Source organism: Cetorhinus maximus, chromosome 16 (genome assembly GCF_964194155.1).
Source record: "Cetorhinus maximus chromosome 16, sCetMax3.hap1.1, whole genome shotgun sequence".
Taxonomy (NCBI): Eukaryota; Metazoa; Chordata; class Chondrichthyes; order Lamniformes; family Cetorhinidae; genus Cetorhinus; species Cetorhinus maximus.
Genome location: NC_135894.1, coordinates 22,436,450 through 22,457,637, shown reverse-complemented (window position 1 = coordinate 22,457,637; position 21,188 = coordinate 22,436,450). Strand labels below are relative to the sequence as shown.

General features: G+C 42.3%; 1 protein-coding gene across 1 annotated transcript in view; it reads left to right on the top strand.

Annotated features, from left to right (window-relative positions):
- Positions 1-21,188, top strand: part of cog3 (component of oligomeric golgi complex 3) — a 48,821-nt gene that overhangs the window by 24,027 nt on the left and 3,606 nt on the right. Inside the window, exons 11-21 of the mRNA XM_078559506.1 lie at positions 651-790; positions 1,057-1,217; positions 3,064-3,172; positions 5,184-5,308; positions 6,989-7,078; positions 8,399-8,519; positions 15,971-16,059; positions 16,570-16,704; positions 17,721-17,796; positions 18,715-18,842; positions 20,361-20,459. Coding sequence (XP_078415632.1) covers positions 651-790; positions 1,057-1,217; positions 3,064-3,172; positions 5,184-5,308; positions 6,989-7,078; positions 8,399-8,519; positions 15,971-16,059; positions 16,570-16,704; positions 17,721-17,796; positions 18,715-18,842; positions 20,361-20,459 — 1,273 coding nt within the window. The remainder of the gene's footprint in view (positions 1-650; positions 791-1,056; positions 1,218-3,063; positions 3,173-5,183; positions 5,309-6,988; positions 7,079-8,398; positions 8,520-15,970; positions 16,060-16,569; positions 16,705-17,720; positions 17,797-18,714; positions 18,843-20,360; positions 20,460-21,188) is intronic.

The following is a 21,188-nucleotide window of genomic DNA, read 5'->3' as shown; positions in this document are numbered from 1 at the left end:
ACTTGAGATGTGGTCTCGCCAATGCCCTGTATAACTGAAGCAGTATGTTCAATGCCTCTCGTAATAAAGGATAGCATTCCATTAACCTATTTTATTTCTTGATGTACCTACATACTAATTTTTTGTGACTTATGCACTAGAACACCTAGATCCCTCTGCACCTCAGAATTCTGCAGTCGTTCTCCAATTAAGTAATACTCTGCTTTTTTTATTCTTCCTGCCAAAATGAACAACTTTACATTTTCCAACACTATACTCCATCTGCCAGATTTTTTCCCTCACTCACTCACTCAACCTAACTATATCTGTCTGCAACCTCCCTATGGTCCTTTTCACAACATACTTTCCCACCTATCTTTGTGTCATCTGCAAATTTAGCTACCAGGCCTTCATTCCCCTCATCTAAGTCATTGATGTAAATTGCAAAAAGTTGAGACCCCAGCACAGACCCCTGCGGGACTCCACGCGTCACGTCCTGCCAATCAGAAAAAGACCTATTTATGCATACTCTCTGCCAGCCAGCCAATCTTCTATTCATGCTAATATGTTACCTCCTAAACCATGAGCTTTTATTTTTGCACTGTTTTGTTTTTAAAAGAAACTGGTGAATGAATTTGTAGCACTGGCCCTTGTCCTTTCTACTTCTGTAGTGAGCTGTTGGAGAAACTGTGCCTCTCGTGGTATGATGTGTTTCGACCTCTCATTATCCACATCAACCACCTGGAGACGTTGTCGGAGCTGTGCGGAATTCTGAAAAATGAGATGCTGGAGGACCATGTGCAGAACAATGGTAGGTAGAGAGTATTGAGCTAGCAGGGGATCTCTAGAAACTCTACTGTGTTTCTGAGACCAGACCCATGACTAACAGCCATGTAAACAAAATGCAGTTGATTTTATATATATTTTGTATGTATATTTTGAATATATACATGCAGTAAATCTGTAAATGATTAGTGTTACTGCTCTAAATCTAAGATTGGCTTAAAGTGGCTGAACTTTTTTTAATCCAGTTATCCATTCTGAAATAATAACACCCCTGTTTCTGCCCCTCTTCAGTGGAGCAGCTGGGTGCCTTTTCGGCAGTGGCAAAGCAGATGCTGGAAGATGTACAAGAGCGTCTAGTCTATAGGACACACATCTATATTCAGACTGATATTCTGGGCTACAAACCTGCACCTGGGGACCTGGCATACCCTGATAAATTGGAAATGATGGAGGTAGATAAATCTTATATAGTTACAAAACCATACGGTTTACATTTTACCTTGCTTTGTACGCTTTGCGGTCTGCATGCATTGGATTCTAGCAGAAACTGTAATCTTAGTCTTCTAAGCTATCTGTTTTCTCTGTCTGGATGCAATCAAGTAGTTGGGCTCCTGACAGGTGTTTCCAGATGTTATCCTGATTCCTCTGTCCTCTTGGGGCATTTTGCCCTGTTTGGTATTGTGCCTCTTGTGGGATACATAAAAAGAAAGAACCTCCATTTTGTCATAGTGCCTCAAGATGGCCCAATGACAACTGATGAATTTCTTTTGAAGTGTGGTTACTGTTATGCAGGCAAACACAGCAGGTAATTTTTGCACAACAAACCCCCAATAAATGAACAAAGGAACAATCTGTTTTTAGCAATCTTAGCCGAAGAAATGGATTGGCCAGGACATGGAGAATTCCCTGCTCGTTCAAATATTGACATAGGATTTTTTATGTTCACGTGAGCAGGCAGATGGGCCCTTGGTTTAGTGACTGAAGAATTTCAGTACCACTGACAATGCAGCACTCCCTCACCACAACACTGAACTGTCTGCCTTTATTATGTTCTTAAGTCTATATTGGGGCTCAGTCCAATGCATGCTGACTCAAGGATAAGAGTGCCGATAGCTGAGCTAAGTAAACACTTTTATAAGCAATTGTAATACTTTTTGTAGTGTTTGGGAATAGACTGGCTTTTTATGTTGTTTTCTTTCATAAGGCCCCATAAATCTGAACTACTTGCAGAAGCCCTTTAATTACACTCGGTTTAGCTGACCGGTTTAATATGGTTGTTAGATTAAATGAAATAAGTGCAGATGTAGGATAGAAAAAGCCTGGAACACTTTACAAGAACATAGGAACCGGAGTAGGCCATTCAACCCCTTCAGCCTGCACTGCCACTTGGTTAGATCATGGCTGACCTATATCCTAACTCCATATACCCGCCTTAACTTTGTAACCTTTAATATTCTTGCCCAACAAAATTATGTTAGTCTTAATTTTGAAATTTTCAATTGATCTAGCTTCACTAGATTTTGTGGAAAGGGAGTTTCAGATTTCCACTACCGTTTGTGTGAAGAACTGCTTTTGGACATCACCTTGGAATGACTGAGCTCTAATTTTAAGGTTGTGTTCTCTTGCTCTGTATTCTCCACCAGAGGAAATAGTTTCTCTTTATCTACCCAATCAAATACTTCAATCATCTTAAATACCTCAATTAGATTCTGTACTCAAGGGATATACAGGGCTAGTGTGTACAGTATATTCTGATAATTTAACCTATGGTAATGAATTGAAGGGGTGTAACTAAATCACCATTATCAATGCAATTTACATACCAACAACTTGCATTTATATAGCATCTTTAACGTAATAAAACATCGCATGCTGCTTCACAGCATTATCCAACAAAATTTGACAACGAGCTGCATGAAATAATAGGAAGAATGATCAAAAGCTTAATCCAAGGTAAGTTTTAAAAGCATTTTAAATGAGGAGAGAGAAGTGAAGAGTTTTATCGAGGGCATTTCAGAGCTTCACATCTTGGCAACTGAAGCCATGACCACTAATGGTGGATTGATTAAAATGGGGGAATGTGCATGAGGCCAGTATCAGAAGAGCACAGAGATTTTGGGAGGAGGTTGTCGGGCTGGAGGAGATTAGAGATAATTTAACCCTAAGAAGATGAATTATAGGAGTGTGACTAAATTGTTGTTAATGCAATTTTCACAGGGGAGGAATATGATCTTCAGTCCTTTTGATTAAAAATGGTGTACGGTAATACTATGTTTGCAATTGTTATCTGTTCTGCAGCAAATTGCACAGAGCTTGAAGGATGAGCAAAAAAAGTTGTCTGCGGTGGATTCTTCTTTTGCAGAGGTTCAACTAGCAGATCCTGATTCTAAAAATGTCATCAAATCAGGTACTGTGCTGTACTTCTACATCCCAGAAGGGGCTTACAACCGATAATTTAAAAGTTGCTACTTTTGCTGCTGTAGTTCTAAAGACGGAAGCATAACTTACTTAGAGTCCATGTGATTTTGAAAATGCAGCACTTAATACTGAAGAATGCAGTGGTATTGTAATGTGATTGAAGCTGTAGACCACGGTGTGTCCGCAACACTCATACTAGACTTTAAGAACATATTCAGATTTGTCATTTTCAGATCCGAAGTGGACGCCCTTACATTTCTTAGCACTGAACTCCATCTAGCCTCCCCACTTAGTCTGTTTGTGTCCCTTTTGTAACTTCTGCTCCCATCTACTCATGTCATGTCTCATCAATCAGAAAACATTCCCTGATGCTGTACTCTCCATCTCCTACCTTTCAACTAATTAGCAATCCATCCCACAAGGTTACCGTGTATTTTCATTTTTGTTAATAATGTATTCTGCAGAAGCTTATGAAATGCCTTTATTGACATCTTCAAAAATTTTAATTAATTAGTCTAACATTATTTACCTTTCACCAATCCTTGCTGACTGCTTGATCAGTTCATGTTTTGTTATGGTGTTTAGTGACTGGCTCGTGCAGCATTGAGGGAATTCTGCACTGTCTGAGGAGCTGTCTTTCAGATGAGATAATAAACTAAGGCCCCCACTGACTACGTCAGGTGGACGACAAGATTCCCTGACACTTTTGAGGAAGAGTAGGTAATTCTCCCTGGTGCCCTGGCCAACATTTATGCCTTATCCAATATCTGTTAACCTGATGATCTAGTCATTTATCACAATGATGTTTGAGGAGTTTGCTGTGTGCAAATTGGCTGCAATGTTTCCTACCTTGTAACAGGTCCTACACTTCAAAAGTACTTCATTGGCTTTAAAATACTTTGGGACGTCCTGAGGCCATGAAAGAAACACTGTATAGATCCAAGTTCTTTTCTGCTCAGTGATGTAGTCTGTTGCTTAGATCTGTTTATCCATGTGTTACCAGCCCTGGTTTTAACTGAGTGGGTTTTGGGTGGGTGGATGGTGAAGTGAGCTTGAAACTCTTCTGCTGCTACAGAAATCAGGCCTGAGCTATTTCAACTCCTAGGCCTCATTAACCTGTCATAGGTCCACCTCCCACGTGAAATGGGAGGGAAATCGGCTCAAAGTAGTGGCCAATCGAGTGGCTCGGAAGCCAATTACTGATGCTAGGTAAATGGTAGGATAGGGATCCTGGAGTACCTTGTGAGGTTTTGGATTTAGGATGGGAGTGGAATCTGGAACAGGGAAGGTTGTCACCATCCACCCACCTAAAACCCACTCAGTTAAAACCAGGGCTAGTAACACATGGATAAACAGATCTAAGCATTCACTGTTGAATCCGGGGGAGTACGTCTTCTCCTTTTGGACCCGCAAAGGAAAGAAAACCACTTTGTATTTTTCACCTCTTATGTGGCTGATCCTTTTCTGGATTGGCTTGACAGGAAAGTCGCTGCAACTCCCTCAACTCTATCCTGACTTAAAATTGCAGTATGGTCCTGATGACGCCATTGGGACCCACATGTGTATTTAAAGAAGGACTCAGTTGGCTTTGGGTGAGTATCCTTGCCAACTGCTCGTGAGATGACAGGATCTTGGCCACTCCATGGAGGGTAAGCAACTCAGAGCATTTTGACTGACATCACTAGTTTCTGCTGGGTGGGTACGATTAGGAGCAGTGGTAGGCCACTCGGCCGCTTGAATCTGCTTTGTCACTCGATAAGGTCATGGCTGATCTAATTTTAACCTCAACTTCACAAACCTGCCTACCCCCAATAACCTTCACCCCCTTGCTTATCAAGAATCTATCTCCCTCTGCCTTGAAGATATCCAAAGACTCTGTCTCAACCACATTTTGAGGAAGAGAATTCCAAAGTGTCTCAATTTCCCCCTTGGTGTTACATTCTGTTCAGTTTTATTATGGTGTTTGGTTCAGTTTGTTAAAGTCATTTATCTCCATACAGGTAACTCAGAAGTTCTGAATCCTCGACCGCAATCAACAATTTCCCCAGCAGATTTGCATGGCATGTGGTACCCAACAGTGCGCAGAACTCTGGTTTGTCTCTCAAAGCTTTACAGATGCATAGACGTAAGTTTCGGAATAAAAGCTGTGTTTGTTACTACTATTGCCTGAACAAATTCTTCTCTCTTTCTTCACCTTCTACCTCGTATATTTGCTAATTTCAACCAGCTCTCATCTTTTAATAAGAATGTATATTGGGAGATGGGGGAGGATGTTTTTACTTGTTATCCAACTGATTTGAAGGTCTAATATTGAATTAGCGCTCTGTGCAATGTGGACTCCAGTTCTCTCAACAGTGAGCTCTTATTCTCTGCTGAACCACCTGGCATATGTACCATAGATGGTTGTGCTGAAAGGGTGTGAGGAAGCTCATGTAGAGCATAAACACCACTATAGACCAGTTAAGTTGAGTGACCTGTTTCTGTTCTGTTCTGTCAATTCTGTGTAATATGTAACTTGAACTTGTTCTCTATCCTCCTGAAAGTTTCCCACCTGTATCCAACTGTTAGAACAGTAAGCTCACCATCCCTGCCTGCAGTCCAGAAATAACCCCCAGAAAGATGCTCAGTTTTTTTAATCCGAGCCTGGAACCTCCATTTAAAAACCGCATGCTACCCCTAGCATTTGTTCCAGTCCCTCCACCATTCTTACAACAACTTGCATTTATATAGCGTCTTTAACATAGTAAAATACCCCAAGACACTTCACAGGAACGTTATCAAACAAAATCTTTGACCGACTGACATAAAAACGATATCAGACTTGATGACCAAAAGCTTTATTAAAAAGGAGGTAAGTTTGAAGGAGCATCTGAAAGGAGGACAAGTGGCAGAGAGATTTAAGGATGGAATTCCAGAGCGTAGGGCCTAGGCAACTGAAGGCACAGCCACCAGTGGTGGAACGAAGGAAATCAGGCCTTCTCAGATTACGGAGCTTCTGCCATTGCAATTGGCCCTTCCAGTCATCTGCTGCCAGTGTGCTGAAGCAGCTTGCTTAGCCTTAGTATATGGTTACCGGTTGCAAGCAGCATCTTTCCCAATCCCGGGATGTTGCGTTGGGAACCCGTGCAGCACCTTTCTATAATTGAAAAGCTGCTGGCTTGCAGTTGGAGTTTAGCACAGGATATGATTATTCCAGTAACTTTGTGTACCCCTTGTGTGCTGGACAACACTATCTCTTATAAACCATTTGGAGAAACTACAAATTGGGAGATTTGTTCTCTAACCCCTGATTATATTCGATGTGTGCAGTCTGCATCCAAGCGTCTGAAAAATAAGTAGAATAGGGCATATTCTGGGCCTGTCTGTAGCATCTTATGCTCCTTATAGATTGTGGAGGTGTAACCGTCACTGAGAGAGGCTCAGCTGCATGCTAGGGTCTGGCATGGGTGGGAAGTATTTGGAGAGCTGAAACATTGTATTTCAGCATCCAGACTTAAGAGTAATGCGCTTCAAAATGGTGGTAGTGGCTAGGGCCAAATTTCAAAATAACACCTTTTCTCGATATTTTACATCTAAAATTGACCATCCCCACAAATCTCTCAGGGCTGTATTGAATGAATAATTGAAGATGAGGCTGTTGTCAGGCATTTTTTTTTTGGAACATACTTTTTTTTTTAAATGTTAGGAGCCCAGTTTGGTGTGATTTCTGAAAGGCAAAAGGGCTGCTTTCTATAATGATCTTGACAATGTGTGTGTTAGTACTGAAGGCGAACTGTGTGTGATATAACTGCTGTGCTTTCCCCAGCGGGCAGTGTTTCAGGGCCTGTCGCAGGAAGCCTTGTCTGCTTGTATCCACTCATTGCTTGCGGCTGCTGATTCGATCATTAAAAACAAGGTTGGTGAAAATCTCTGAATTATTCACTGTATTAGGTTCTGTTTTTCTCTTCCCCCCCGACCCCTTCTCTCTTGTCAAAATTTCTCATCACCCCATCTCTTCTGAAGACCATGCCTTGCTTGTGTGTTCATTATTGTAGCTGCTTGACCACAAGGGTGTACCTGAGCCAGGTCTAGCAGCGCAGGTGCATAATGGTCAGGAGCAGCCAGACTCTTCCCTCCCCACCCAGGGAATCTTGAGGCCAATTAATGGTTTCACTATCACCATCCAAACTGATACTAGCTAACTCTGAACAAATACACTGGGCTGTTGAGAGGGAAGGTGAAGATATACTTGATCTTTTTTTGTTTTAGCCATGATCTGGATCGTCATTTTTCTTTAATACAAAATAATTTCTGTATCAACGATAAATTTCAGAGAAACATTCTTTAAAAAAAAAGGACTTGCTTTTATAATAGCACCTTTCATGACTTCAGGATGTCTCAAAAGTATTTTAGAACCAATAAAGTGCTTTTCAAGTGGAGTCGCTGTTGTAAAGTAGGAAACACGAAGTCAATTTGCACACAGCAAGCTCCCACAAGCAACAATGTGGTAAGGATCAGATAATGTGTTTTTGTGCTTTTAGTTGAAGAATAAATATTACCAGGACACCAAGCAGAACTTCCCTGCTCTTCAAAATACTACCATGAGATCGTTTGCATTGAACCGAGGGGGCAATCAGGCAATTTATATCTCACCCGAAAGACAGTGCAGCACTCCCTATTACTGCCCTGGGAGTGTCAGTCTAGATTTAAACCATTTTATTGAACTTTATCTACATTGTGAAGGTGAAATAAGTTAATTAAAAATAAAATCTTCTATCCTCAGCAGCAGCCCAACCCCAAACAGGTGGAGGGAACTTTGTATTTGCAGTTTCATTTGTGAATGCACTGGAGAGGCCCATGCTAAATCATTGTGCATGTCCTTTGTGCCATGTCTGGAGATGTTCATTTGCATCTCTCTGAATATCCCCACTCCAAAATACAGAATAAAAACACATTGGCTCATTATTCAACTTGGGCTGTGCTTTATTTTAAATGTCTGTCTGATGTTTGTGTGTTTCTTTAACTATTGATCTGATTCTTCCCAACTTTAAGGTCTGGTGACAGATAATCTCTGGCAAATAAGAATAATATTTCAATAAAAGCCAGCGGATTTTTCTCCCAATTGTAAGATTTGCTTTTGTTACTCAAGATGCAGAAAAAGCACAAATTGGTTGGTCAGTTTTTCTAGAGCGTTTTGTGGAAAAGCATTGATCCCTTCTCTGCATTTCTGTTTCAGACTCAGATGGATGGACAGCTCTTCCTTATCAAGCATCTCTTGATCCTTCGGGAACAGATTGCTCCTTTCCACACTGACTTTGCCATTAAGGAGATTTCCCTGGACCTTAAAAAGACTAGAGGTACTACTTGGTGCTGGCTGGTAGAGCTGGGTGGCCCAATCCTACCCATCTTTAACTGTTCAACACAGCTCCAGGTTTATTTGATGTTCATTTGCAATGATTTGCATACTTTAGGTCCTGTCATACCTTTTACTAACTACTTCTGCTAGTCTGTATTACTCCATATGTCTTTAATGCACTCTTAGGGCAGCCCTGATTGAGTTGACTGATTCCCTTCTAAATGTACTAACTCTCGAGTTACATGGACAGGTGCCAGAGGCTGGTCTTCAACTTAAAAATAAGCTTTAAGATGAGAGGAAGAAGTTAGTCTCTAAACGATACCTGCTGTTGTTGTACATTACAGTAATTGCTCCAAGCTGCTCCTAATAGTCCTGCAACTCCAAAATATTGATCTGCGTGCATGAGTTACTTATAGCTGACCACCTGCTACCAGAGTTATTTAGAGAGAGAGCGTTCATCACATCAAATACTTCCAATAAGTTGCTATGGTACAGATGTGCCATTAGGGGGTGACAAAGCCATTCATTTAAAAGTTAACTATTGACACCGCTATGCAATGCTTATATTTCTTGCACTCTGTTTCCCTACTTACTTGGCTCTCCCATTCATTCTGATGGATTCTGTGGTGTGGCAGTTCGTTTATCATCAGTGGGGCCTTACAAAGCAACATAATGCAAAGGGAGATGCTTTGTTCCTTCGTGTCAAGGTGAAATACACGACTGGCAAAGAACATTGCGGTGTTCCAGTGCATGGAGCACAGACAGGAGTCACTGTTTAAAACATTGTGGTGTTCCAGTGCATGGAGCACAGACAGGAGTTACTGGTTAGAACATTGCAGTGTTCCAGTACATGAAACACAGGCAGGGGTCACTGGTTAGAACATTGCAGTGTTCCAGTACATGGAGTACAGACAGGAGTCACTGGTTAGAACATTGCAGTGTTCCAGTACATGAAACACAGGCAGGGGTCACTGGTTAGAACATTGCAGTGTTCCAGTACATGAAACACAGGCAGGGGTCACTGGTTAGAACATTGCAGTGTTCCAGTACATGAAACACAGGCAGGGGTCACTGGTTAGAACATTGCAGTGTTCCAGTACATGGAGCACAGACAGGAGTCACTGGTTAGAACATTGCAGTGTTCCAGTGCATGGAGCACAGACAGGAGTCACTGGTTAGAACATTGCAGTGTTCCAGTACATGAAACACAGGCAGGGGTCACTGGTTAGAACATTGTGGTGTTCCAGTACATGAAACACAGGCAGGGGTCACTGGTTAGAACATTGCAGTGTTCCAGTACATGAAACACAGGCAGGGGTCACTGGTTAGAACATTGCAGTGTTCCAGTACATGGAGCACAGACAGGAGTCACTGGTTAGAACATTGCGGTGTTCGAGTACATGGAGAACAGACAGGAGTCACTGGTTAGAACATTGCAGTGTTCCAGTGCATGGAGCACAGACAGGAGTCACTGGTTAGAACATTGCAGTGTTCCAGTGCATGGAGCACAGACAGGAGTCACTGGTTAGAACATTGCAGTGTTCCAGTGCATGGAGCACAGACAGGAGTCACTGGTTAGAACATTGCAGTGTTCCAGTGCATGGAGTACAGACAGGAGTCACTGGTTAGCACATTGCAGTGTTCCAGTGCATGGAGCACAGACAGGAGTCACTGGTTAGAACATTGCGGTGTTCCAGTACATGGAGCACAGGCAGGGGTCACTGGTTAGAACATTGTGGTGTTCCAGTACATGGAGCACAGACAGGGGTCACTGGTTAGAACATTGCAGTGTTCCAGTGCATGGAGCACAGACAGGAGTCACTGGTTAGAACATTGCGGTGTTCCAGTACATGGAGCACAGACAGGAGTCACTGGTTAGAACATTGCGGTGTTCCAGTACATGGAGCACAGGCAGGGGTCACTGGTTAGAACATTGTGGTGTTCCAGTACATGGAGCACAGACAGGGGTCACTGGTTAGAACATTGCAGTGTTCCAGTACATGGAGCACAGACAGGGGTCACTGGTTAGAACATTGCAATGTTTCAGTGCATGGAGCACAGACAGGAGTCACTGGTTAGAACATTGCGGTGTTCCAGTACATGGAGCACAGACAGGAGTGACTGGTTAGAACATTGCAGTGTTCCAGTACATGAAGCACAGTTAGGAGTCACTGGTTAGAACATTGCAGTGTTCCAGTACATGGAACACAGACCGGGGTCACTGGTTAGAACATTGCAGTGTTCCAGTGCATGGAGCACAGACAGGGGTCACTGGTTAGAACATTGCAGTGTTTCAGTGCATGGAGCACAGACAGGAGTCACTGGTTAGAACATTGCGTTGTTCCAGTGCATGAAGCACAGACAGGAGTCACTGGTTAGAACATTGCAGTGTTCCAGTGCATGGAGCACAGACAGGGGTCACTGGTTAGAACATTGCAGTGTTCCAGTACATGGAGCACAGGCAGGGGTCACTGGTTAGAACATTGCGGAGTTCCAGTACATGGAGCACAGACATTGGTCACTGGTTAGAACATTGCGGTGTTCCAGTGCATGGAGCACAGGCAGGGGTCACTCGTTAGAACATTGCAGTGTTCCAGCGCATGGAGCACAGACAGGGGTCGCTGGTTAGAACATTGCAGTGTTCCAGTACATGGAGCACAGACAGGAGTCACTGGTTAGAACATTGCGGTGTTCCAGTACATGGAGCACAGACAGAGGTCACTGGTTAGAACATTGCGGTGTTCCAGTGCATGGAGCACAGACAGGAGTCACTGGTTAGAACATTGCTGTGTTCCAGTACATGGAGCACAGACAGAGGTCACTGGTTAGAACATTGCGGTGTTCCAGTACATGGAGCACAGACAGAGGTCACTGGTTAGAACATTGCGGTGTTCCAGTGCATGGAGCACAGACAGGGGTCACTGGTTAGAACATTGTAGTGTTCCAGTGCATGGAGCACAGACAGGGGTCACTGGTTAGAACATTGCGGTGTTCCAGTACATGGAGCACAGACAGGGGTCACTAGATAGAACTCAGCAGAACCCCAGCTTTGAATTCATCATCCAACCAAACAAGAGTCTTGCTCTCACTGGCTAGAATCTTAATCAGGCAGGTAGAGGCGGCTTTGGAGGTAGGAGGATGGACATTTTTTGAAACGATGCGTTCCTGCCTCTAGAAGCAGGGTCTGATCGATATTAGTGGGTAGCTAATTATAAACGATTAAGTGCCTACTTAGGGTCAAATCGGCCATGTTGCCAAGATCTTACCAGCAGCAGTGGCCAGGCTCACTGCTGAGACTGAAGCCCTGCTGGTGCTAAGAGGGGGCATAGCAGCATCAGGGCTAAGGACCAGGGAGGCCTCCTTTAATCGCTGTCCTCCCCCACCACAAGCCTCAGAGATCAGAAGACCATTTCTGTGGCCGCAGGCCATCTTGCAGTGGGTTCCTCCATCTTGAGGCACTCTCCTAGTCCCCCACCTACATCATCAACTTCTACCTGTCCCAGTGGTTTGTCCCAGTGGGGCTGCCGGCGCCCACAGTCTCAGGCCCTCTGATCAGCCCTCCTACCTGAATGGCCTGCCTCAGGTAAGATGGTACAAGCAGGCAGACCTTCAGGGTTGGGACCCAGAAATGGTCCCATCCCTCGTTTAGAAACAAAGGTGATAAGATTCACCCAGCCTCTCGGCACCCATCCTAGTCCACCCTATCCTCTGATACCTGCACAGCAATTGAGGTGGATTTTGGAGGCCTTAATAGTGCAATAACTTTGTCTTAAAATACACCCAAAGTCTGGAGTAAATGACACATGCCTGTGTGAGCAGCAGCTGGAGTAGATATGCAATTTAGATCATTTGTTCAATTTTGCCCTGGGCAAGCTTTATACTATGATTTGGAGGATTTGCCATACTGGTAAAGCAGTCCTAAAGCCAGTTCAATCTAGGCATTGACTGGTAGGTGTGGGAAATCCTGAGTGAGCCATTTGGCAGGCATTTGGATGGTGGTTCCCTCCTTCCTGATGGTGAAACTGGACTAGACTATATATGCAGTGGTTTTACCAGGTTGGCATTTTTATGAACAGACACAGCTGCTTTTGAAAGCAGTCATATAATCTTCTAACCTGCAATCGCATGTCCAGCAAAACTGTGCTGTCTGCTGTGACCTTGCAAGACACTAACCCTGTTTTGTGTATGATATGTTTTCTCTCAGCTCTATACTAACAGCGTGTTAGCCTGTAGTGGATAACACTGTATGTTGTGTTGTACTTCCCAGAACAAGTAACCACTTTCTGCATTGCACTTGAACATTAATAAGCTCCTTGTTTTACCTTGTGTGGTTTCTAGTTGAGATACAGGCGAAGGGGAATACATCCTTCTGGTATTGTTAGCTGGCTGATTCATGGCTTTGCTGTCACATTGTATGTGTTGCTACCACATGGGCAAAACTGTGAGCCAGCCAGCACAAGTGAGGCAATGAGCTGGTGGTAAGTAATCAGAGATCCATGACCCCACAATTTAGAAAAACACAGTAAATAAGTTTGAAGCCTAGACAACTATCTCTTTTTAAAGAAGATTTTTAGTTAAGAGCTTCACTGTGAATGTTTCATTGTTGAATGGCCATGCTTATGCCATCTCAGTCTCAAAGTATAAAGCTGCCAGCTTTTGGAAAGGGACCAGAATATTTAATTGATGCAATATAGATTAAATCAGACTGAATTGTCAAAGCTACTCCAAACTACTGCTGACTCTCCACAGGATACTGAGCTCAACTTTAGAGGCCTCCTCTGCATCAAGAAACCATGTATTCACTAGAGTTAAGAACTACTGTTGATCTCAAATTAGCTATAATCTACAAAGTCCTGTCTGCTCCACAGTTGCTGGGGATTTAAAATGTGGCTGTGTGCCTACTGATGATGTCCTTGCCACGTGCATCTGGAACCCTGCACTTGACCAGTTTAGCAAATCATCTGCTGTGTCTGTGGGTGTCTCAAAAGCCTGTGCCAAGATCTGAAACCACTCACTCCTATGCCTGTTATCGTGAGCTCCCAGCTGAAGCCGTGTTCACTCTTCTGATGATGATTCAGACTTCTTCAGGACTACAAAGGTTCATCATGCACACCTCCTGTTCCCCTTGCAACAACTGACTCACTTGATCTTGATCTCCTTGACTTGATCTCCTCCATTTCTTTTGACGGATCCATGAAAATCTTACTCATTTTAATCCTAGGCAATCCTTGCCAATGGCTGTCATCTTTAAAACAGCTGAACTGTTAATCCAACTTGGTGTGTTCACACTCTTTTATCAATGCTGGATCTGTCTTTACAAGCCTTCAGTCCTTCCTTCTGCCAAAACACTTCTTTTCCTCAGCAGCTCTCATCTTTGTAGAAAACTCAAATTTATCCAGCACTGCCTGTAAAGCTGGGTTATTCTAACAGCGTTTTACACTTCTGGACAGGTTGCAAGAAATAAAAACCTTGTTTATATAATCCTGTTTTCACCTCTGTTTCAAAGTCATCATCTGTTCTTTCTCTTATCTGTCCCCCTTCTCTGGATCTTTCTTGCCTTCCTCTATTTTATCAATACCACCATGATCCATGCTCTCCTCCTCTTGCTCCATCCAAAATACAATCACCCAGTCCCCTTTGGCAAACAGTTTCCCATTGGAATCGTCCCTTCAGGGGCCTCCAATCTTAGGGATCTTGTCTTTACTCTCCATCACTGTGGGTCTTAGCCCTCCATCCTGACTTCAGTTTTTAAAAAAAACATTTGAGCTTGTTTAGAAGAAGTTAATCCCAGGGACAATAACTGTCCTTCAGGTCCATAAGTATGGAGAGTGAGCAGACAAATACCCAGTAATTAAAAGTTGACAGAACGTTGAGAACATGTTTTATACAGCAAAATTGACAAATAACGAGTACGGTAAGCAGAGATCAAGAAATTATTGTTATCTTTTGGTACTTCTGACAGAATTATTAAAATTTCTGAGTTCATGGAGTTGACGTTTTAAATTTTTTGCCTTGAAGATGTGAAACTGCTGATAGTTCCAGGTTGCTAGAGCCAGTTTAATGCCTTTTCAATTTTAAACAAGAAGAAATGCTTTCTTATCTGTAAGAGGTTACTATGAACTGTGGCTGCTGTTCTCTGGCAGAAATCATTATGCGAGGTTTAAAAGATTGTTTTTTGCTGTGCCTGGTTGGCTCCAACCATTGCATTTCTGTAACAAGACCTCAGGAGATCCCAAAGCACTTTTCAGCTTATGACACACTTTTGAAGTGCATTTTTGTAATGTAGAAAAACATGACAACCAGGCAACAATATGATAAGTATCCAGATAATCTGTTTTAGGTGTTGATTGAGGGATGAATGTTGGCTAGGACATGGGGGGAAACTCCCTTTCCCCTCTTTGAATAGTGGCATGGGATCTTTTATGTCCAACTGCGAGATCAGAAAGGGCCTCAGTTTAATGTTGTATCAGAAAAAGCAACTCCAACAGTGCAGAACTCCTTTGGTACTACATAGAAGTGTCAGTGAAGATTATGTGCTCAAGTTGCTGGAATGGGCCTTGAACTCATAACCTTCCAGAGTTCTGTCCATTGAGTGAAGGTTGATACAGAAGGGGCAAGTTTCAACTCAAATCTTAATTGCTTAAGACTTGATTTTCTTGTTGTGTTGACTTGATTTTCTTATTGATGGATCACCATGAACTCGCAGAACTCTGGGAGGGAAAGAGAGATGAGATGGGTTTAGTGAGATAAGTCTACCTCTTATTAAATTTTAAAGGTAGATTTAATGTTTGGAAACATTCTGGGCCAATTGCCTGTTAGTCATTTGAGCAGGAGACGGAGTGACACTAGCGTGGAGTCTAAGTACAGATAAGGGAAAGTGGGTTTAAATAGAGAGAGGATATTTTTTGAACTTGGTAAATGATCAGACTCGTGGGGTTTTTTTGTTTTTTACCTTACGAACTTGTTCTTAAGAAGGACGCAGATAATCCTTTGCAGCTTTATAGCTGTTGAGTTCTAGGTAGGCAGGTCTGTATGATGGCCAAGGATCAGGTCATATGATTGACTTGTCTTTAGAGCATTACACATGTTTCAAAATGGCTTGCATTCACGATGCATTCCCTTGTTCTTGTGTTGAGATTTTTTTAGGGCACATTTCCAACTGAAAGATTAGCGTTGGGTCAAAGCTGTTTTTCAGCTTTGCACTGATTCTAAATCTAGTTGGGTGGCAAGGCCTGAACGAATGAAGTGGAGCAAGACTATATGCTCTTTACTGGCAGGGGCCTCTGTTAGGAGTATGGAAGCAATATATTATAAATAGATGCATTCACTTCTGGCCATTTAGATATAATGCATTCTCTTCGAGACCAAGTTCAGTGTGTTTAAATTGTTCTGTTTGGCGCTCAATTGCTTTAGCTAATGTGATGTTTGACATGTGAATATTTTCTATTACAGAAGCAGCATTTAAAATGCTAAACCCTAGATCTGTCCCCAGGCTATTCAGGCTGAGCAGCAACAATTCCATCCTTGAATTCCTGCTTGAGGTACGGCTCAAAGTATGCTCCATGTTCTTGGGAACTGCTGGTGAAAGTGGGGAGCGCCGAATGTATAGTTGTGTAATACACTTCAGCCTGTGAACCAGGAACGTAACATAAGAAATGGGAGCAGGAATAGGCCTTTTGATCCCGAGCTTGCTCTGCTGTTCAATAAGATCATGGCTGATCTGATTATGGCCTTAACTGCACTTTCCTGCCTGCCCCCTATAACCCTTGACTCGCTCGTAGATCAAAAATCTGTCGAACTCAGCCTTGAATTTCCCCCTGAGGAAAGTGTGTGTCAGAGCTCCCAGTTGGGTATCTTCAGACAATGATGGACAGTATCAGTAATGAATCAACCAGGCAAGCGCACATTGGATGGTTGCAATTCTCAGTTCGAGCAATATAACTTGGGTTCCTTGTAGATTTTGACTTGAAATGGATGTAAGTATTTGAATATTAGCCGCTTTAGCTATCTATAGCTGTGGAAAATGGATAATTTTTCTCGTCTCCATTTAGGGGTCTCCAGAGATCAAGGAACACTATATAGACTCGAAAAAGGAAGTAGACCGTAATTTGAAGTCTGCTTGCGAAAAGTTCATTCAGCACCAAACCAAACTCTTTGTGGGACACCTGGAAGAGTTTATGACCAAAGTAAGAAAGCTGCAGCTTTGTATTGTGACCTGGTGCTTGAAATGCTGTGTGGTGTGTGCTGGTACTGCTGACTGGGATCTTCATTCTTTCACCTATGGAATTAAATTGAAGGTCCAGTATTGGGCTGACCAGTTGGAAAACTGGGATGGATACCTAATACTCCGTCAAGGCTTTGGTCATCAAAAAAGATAGTTGTTTCTATTGTACCAAGCCTGTATAATTATCTTTTCCTATATTGGATTACAGTTAATTGCATGAGAGTAGCTGCAGTGATATTTAATTCTCATGTGTCATGTTAAACCTGTACAGCCACAATTGGAGTGAACAAGATTGTGACCCACTTGTTGCCTATCTGAATGGGGTTGGTAACTAGATTGATTAGGGTTCCTTTGCACTGTTTCTAGCTGTTGGGTGAAGCCAATGCAGTGTCGGACATTGATCCTTCTAGCTCAAAATAATATAAGTTTACACATTAGAATTTGGGGCATGTTGTGTAATTGCCATTATTCATTTTTAGGACGTATGCAAACCAGACACTTATTATCCATCCTTAGTTGCCCTACAATAGCAGTTCAATACAACTGAATGGCTCAGGCAATTAAGAGTCAACCACAATGTCGGATTGCGGTCCTATCATAGGCCAAACCGGGCAAGAACAGCAGGTTTCCTTAAAGATCAGTTGGGTTTTTACAACAATCTGATAGCTTCATTGTCATTTTTACAGCAGCTTTTTATTTCTAAAGTTTTTTTCGTAACTGAATCCAAGTTCTCAAACAGCCATGGTAAGGTTTGAACTTGTGTTCTATAGGTTGTTAATCTGGGTCTCTGGATTACTAGCCCTATAATGTACATTATAGTACCCAATTCTTGCAAACAGTTTAACTTGTTGACTCATGCAATTAAGTCTGTGGAATATTTTGAAACAAAATGGGGATAGTAATTTATTCAGATCTGTCTGTAAGTTTGTACCATCCTCCTGTGATCTCCAGTAATGACACTAAATTCCTGCTTTATAGATATCGACATTAAAAACCATGGGTCACCAGGGAGGGCCAAAATATAGTCTAGCACAGCAGCCGTGGGCACAACCAGGTATGTGTGATTCTATTCTGTTTGAGATATGTTTCACTTCAGTTCTATTTCAACTTGGTAGTTTAATTTCTGGTTGAGGTTTTTTTAAATGATGTTTTTAACAAATATCACAATACTTTGATAAAACACACTTTTCCCATAATGAGATGGTGTTCTGGGAGGTGATTTCCCTCCTCAGAAGGGAACTTGATAAGATTGCAAGTTGCACAGTTGTGAAGAACTGGGATTCTACCTCCACTCTGAGGAGGGAAAAGCATTTAACATTCTTCTTCCTTGCCCCTACCCATATTTACTGGCAACTGTAATCTGCTAGTTCAATCTAATCACACCGTTGACTATGACAGAAGGAAAGAACTTGCATTCTGAAAGTGCCCTATCAAGTCCTTAGGATATCCCAAAGTGTTTCCCAATGATATACTCCAGAAGTTCAGTCACTCTGTTTATGTAGGTAAACACAACAGTCAGTTTTTACTCAGCAATGTCTCTCCATCAGCAAATATAGGAAATGATCAGTTAATCTGTTTCCAGCTGAGAGAAGAGTATTGGGTAGGATACCAGGATGGCGGGGAGAATTCCACTTTGAACAGGACCTGAAAGATGGGGCTGCTGACAAAACAGCCTACTCTTGGTACTGCACTGCTGTATCACCATAAGTTACACGTGCAAGTCCTGGAAATGCGGCTTGAAGAGATGCAACTGCTCCTCACTGAGCCAAGGTTGGCCAATGCTGCATAAATAAGAGTCAGATTGGGGTTTGGTGCAATGTAGGTGGGCATATTGCATCTCTGTAAATGGTAAATGAGTAAAAGCCAATCTGAAGAAGGTTTGTAGGTTGGCTGCCTCGCTACAAACACTTGTGCAAGGTTTGTATTCACAGTGGAGATATTAAAACACTGATTCTTCTCTCTAAATTTTCAGCAAAAATCAATGATGTTGTGGCTTCCACGTATAAAACAATCAAAGTTCAACTGCCCATGACCTTGAGAAGTCTGACCTTGTATTTGTCCAACAAGGATACGGAATTCATCCTGTTTAAACCTGTGCGGGTAAGTCATGATCTTTCTTGTAATGTTATGTACACTGAACCCAAGACTTCAGTTAAGAGGAGCCTGTGTGCCAGTGCTTTAAGGCAGATTTATCTTTGGTAATTGTATCATATGTAACGTATTGTGCCTGCGTTTATAACCAATTAGATCTGAAAAGAGCACTTCACTCATAACCTGTCAAGTGCAAACAAAATCAACTGATCTGTAGTCCGTGATCTGTTCAGTCAGCTGATCTCAGGGCGGAGGGATCAGCTGGCAGTTGTCTTCAGTGCCTGTGGATTAGGGAGAGGCAAGGCTGAGCCAAAGTATGCTAAATAAAAGTCGCCTGTATTTGACTGCCAGTGACCCAAGTGTAATGATGAAAGCAGTTAAATTACTTAGCTTAACGACCTTCCCGTGAATAACGTGATCTCATTAAAATCTTAAAAATTATAAAATTCTTGAGCTGGTTATACACTGTGTCTCCTCCAGCTCATCTCTCACCTGATGTAAACTGATTTTAAGTTGGGTGATACAGCTTGAAACACTTGAAACTGTTTTGCCCAGACTCTGATTGGGTGGGAGGGGGTGGGAGGGTAATTGCCCTTGTTACAGTTATTTTATGTGATTTAATGTCAGATTTTGTCTGTTATGCCTTGGGGCATTTGACTGTTAAAGGCACGATATCAATACAAACTTTTATGAAGGCAGGTTCAATCCAGCAAGCTGTCAATCAAAGTGATCTCACAAGATTTCTTAGCATCACCTTTAGCTAAGCCTGCCACCATGAGAATGAAATAAACCAACACTTAGACTTTAAGGTGTTACAAGGGAGCAATCTACTGACAATGTCAAAAAATGGTTGTAGGTACAGACCCACCTTTGTTCACTGGTCACCATTGTAATCAGTCTAGTCCTAGGCTGCTGCCTTATAATTGAGAGAAGAAAATTGAATTATAACTTTACAGCAATATTACAGTTATTAATTTTCAGGCAACACCAGTAAAATTCAATTTGTTACCTCAGGAACTGAAGTTACACAAACACTAACCAAATTTTAATGCCCAGGCTTGGAACCACCTCCATCTTGTAGCAAGGTGTCTATCTTCAAATTATCTACAATCCGTTGTTTACCCAAATATTCAGAGTTAAGATAAAGGCAGGTAGTTATCCTGAAGAGTTTCTTTGAAGATTTTACTACATTTTGACCATGCTCTAGAATGGGTTCCCCTCGGTTCCTATTCTTTAAGATGTGGGAAGGTTGTGTTTGGATGCAATACTTGTTCCATTGTGTCTTCCCTGTTGTAGTTAGTGCTGCAACGCAATGCACAGTTTAAAATGAAGTGCAAGCTGTCAAACAGTTCACCGGAGCCTTGCTTTAATATGACGCCCAGACATTTGTGCTGCTGCTGTATTTTTCTTAATATGGCGAGTCCCAGTTAACAGTGATAGTGGCACATCCCTGGCTGATACCGAACGATTTCCTGAGAACGCTCCTCACAGTCTCTATTCTTAGAAAGTATATCTTTCTCCCTTTAGAGTAACATCCAACAGACATTCCAGAAGCTGCATGGAGTATTGCAGGAGGATTTCAGTGGTGAGGACCTGCAGATTATAGCTTGCCCCTCCATGGACCAGGTAAGCGCCAACTAGTTACAATATGAAGGATAAGCAGGATTGTATGGGATTTCCCAGGATGACCTCAATGGCTTTCCCTGGCATCATGACTCATTAACCCCTTTCTAAACCCCTTACTATGCTCATGGGCATACAGACTGAATACATGATTTAGTTGTGTCAACTGTAAACTTGTTCAGTTGGAGGACTGTGCCAGTATTGTCAAATCAGTCCAGAACTCCCTGGGCCAATGCTCTGTAAATATGTTCTAGTTTGTTACAGAGCAATTTTTTTTCCACGGCTCAGTCGTGGGAATTGTACCAACTAATCTCCAGTGGCATTGCTCACAGCTAATCTCTGTTTTGTAAAGATGGCAAAGTTAATACCTTGTAATGTACAGTGTATTCTGTGGCTACTAATAATTACCGGTAGCTTTAAAGTCCTTTGCTGACAGTGTTGAAACATATTTACATTATTGTTAATATTTATCCAGATGTAGCTCTGAAAGGTTAAATTGCTAATAAAGTGGTTGAGTTTTGTACCTAGTCATCATTTCTAATTTAACCCTCCACAAACTACACATCACCCCTTGTGATGCTGGCAGCACCTATGAAACAGGCTGAATTTGGATTCTGGTGGATCGTTACAGGGAAACATTTCAATGCAGATCAGATACAGGAGCTACCTCCTAAAGAAACCAAACAGCCTTGTGTTAACTCTCCCCATCCCCTGCACTAAAGATGAGTTGAC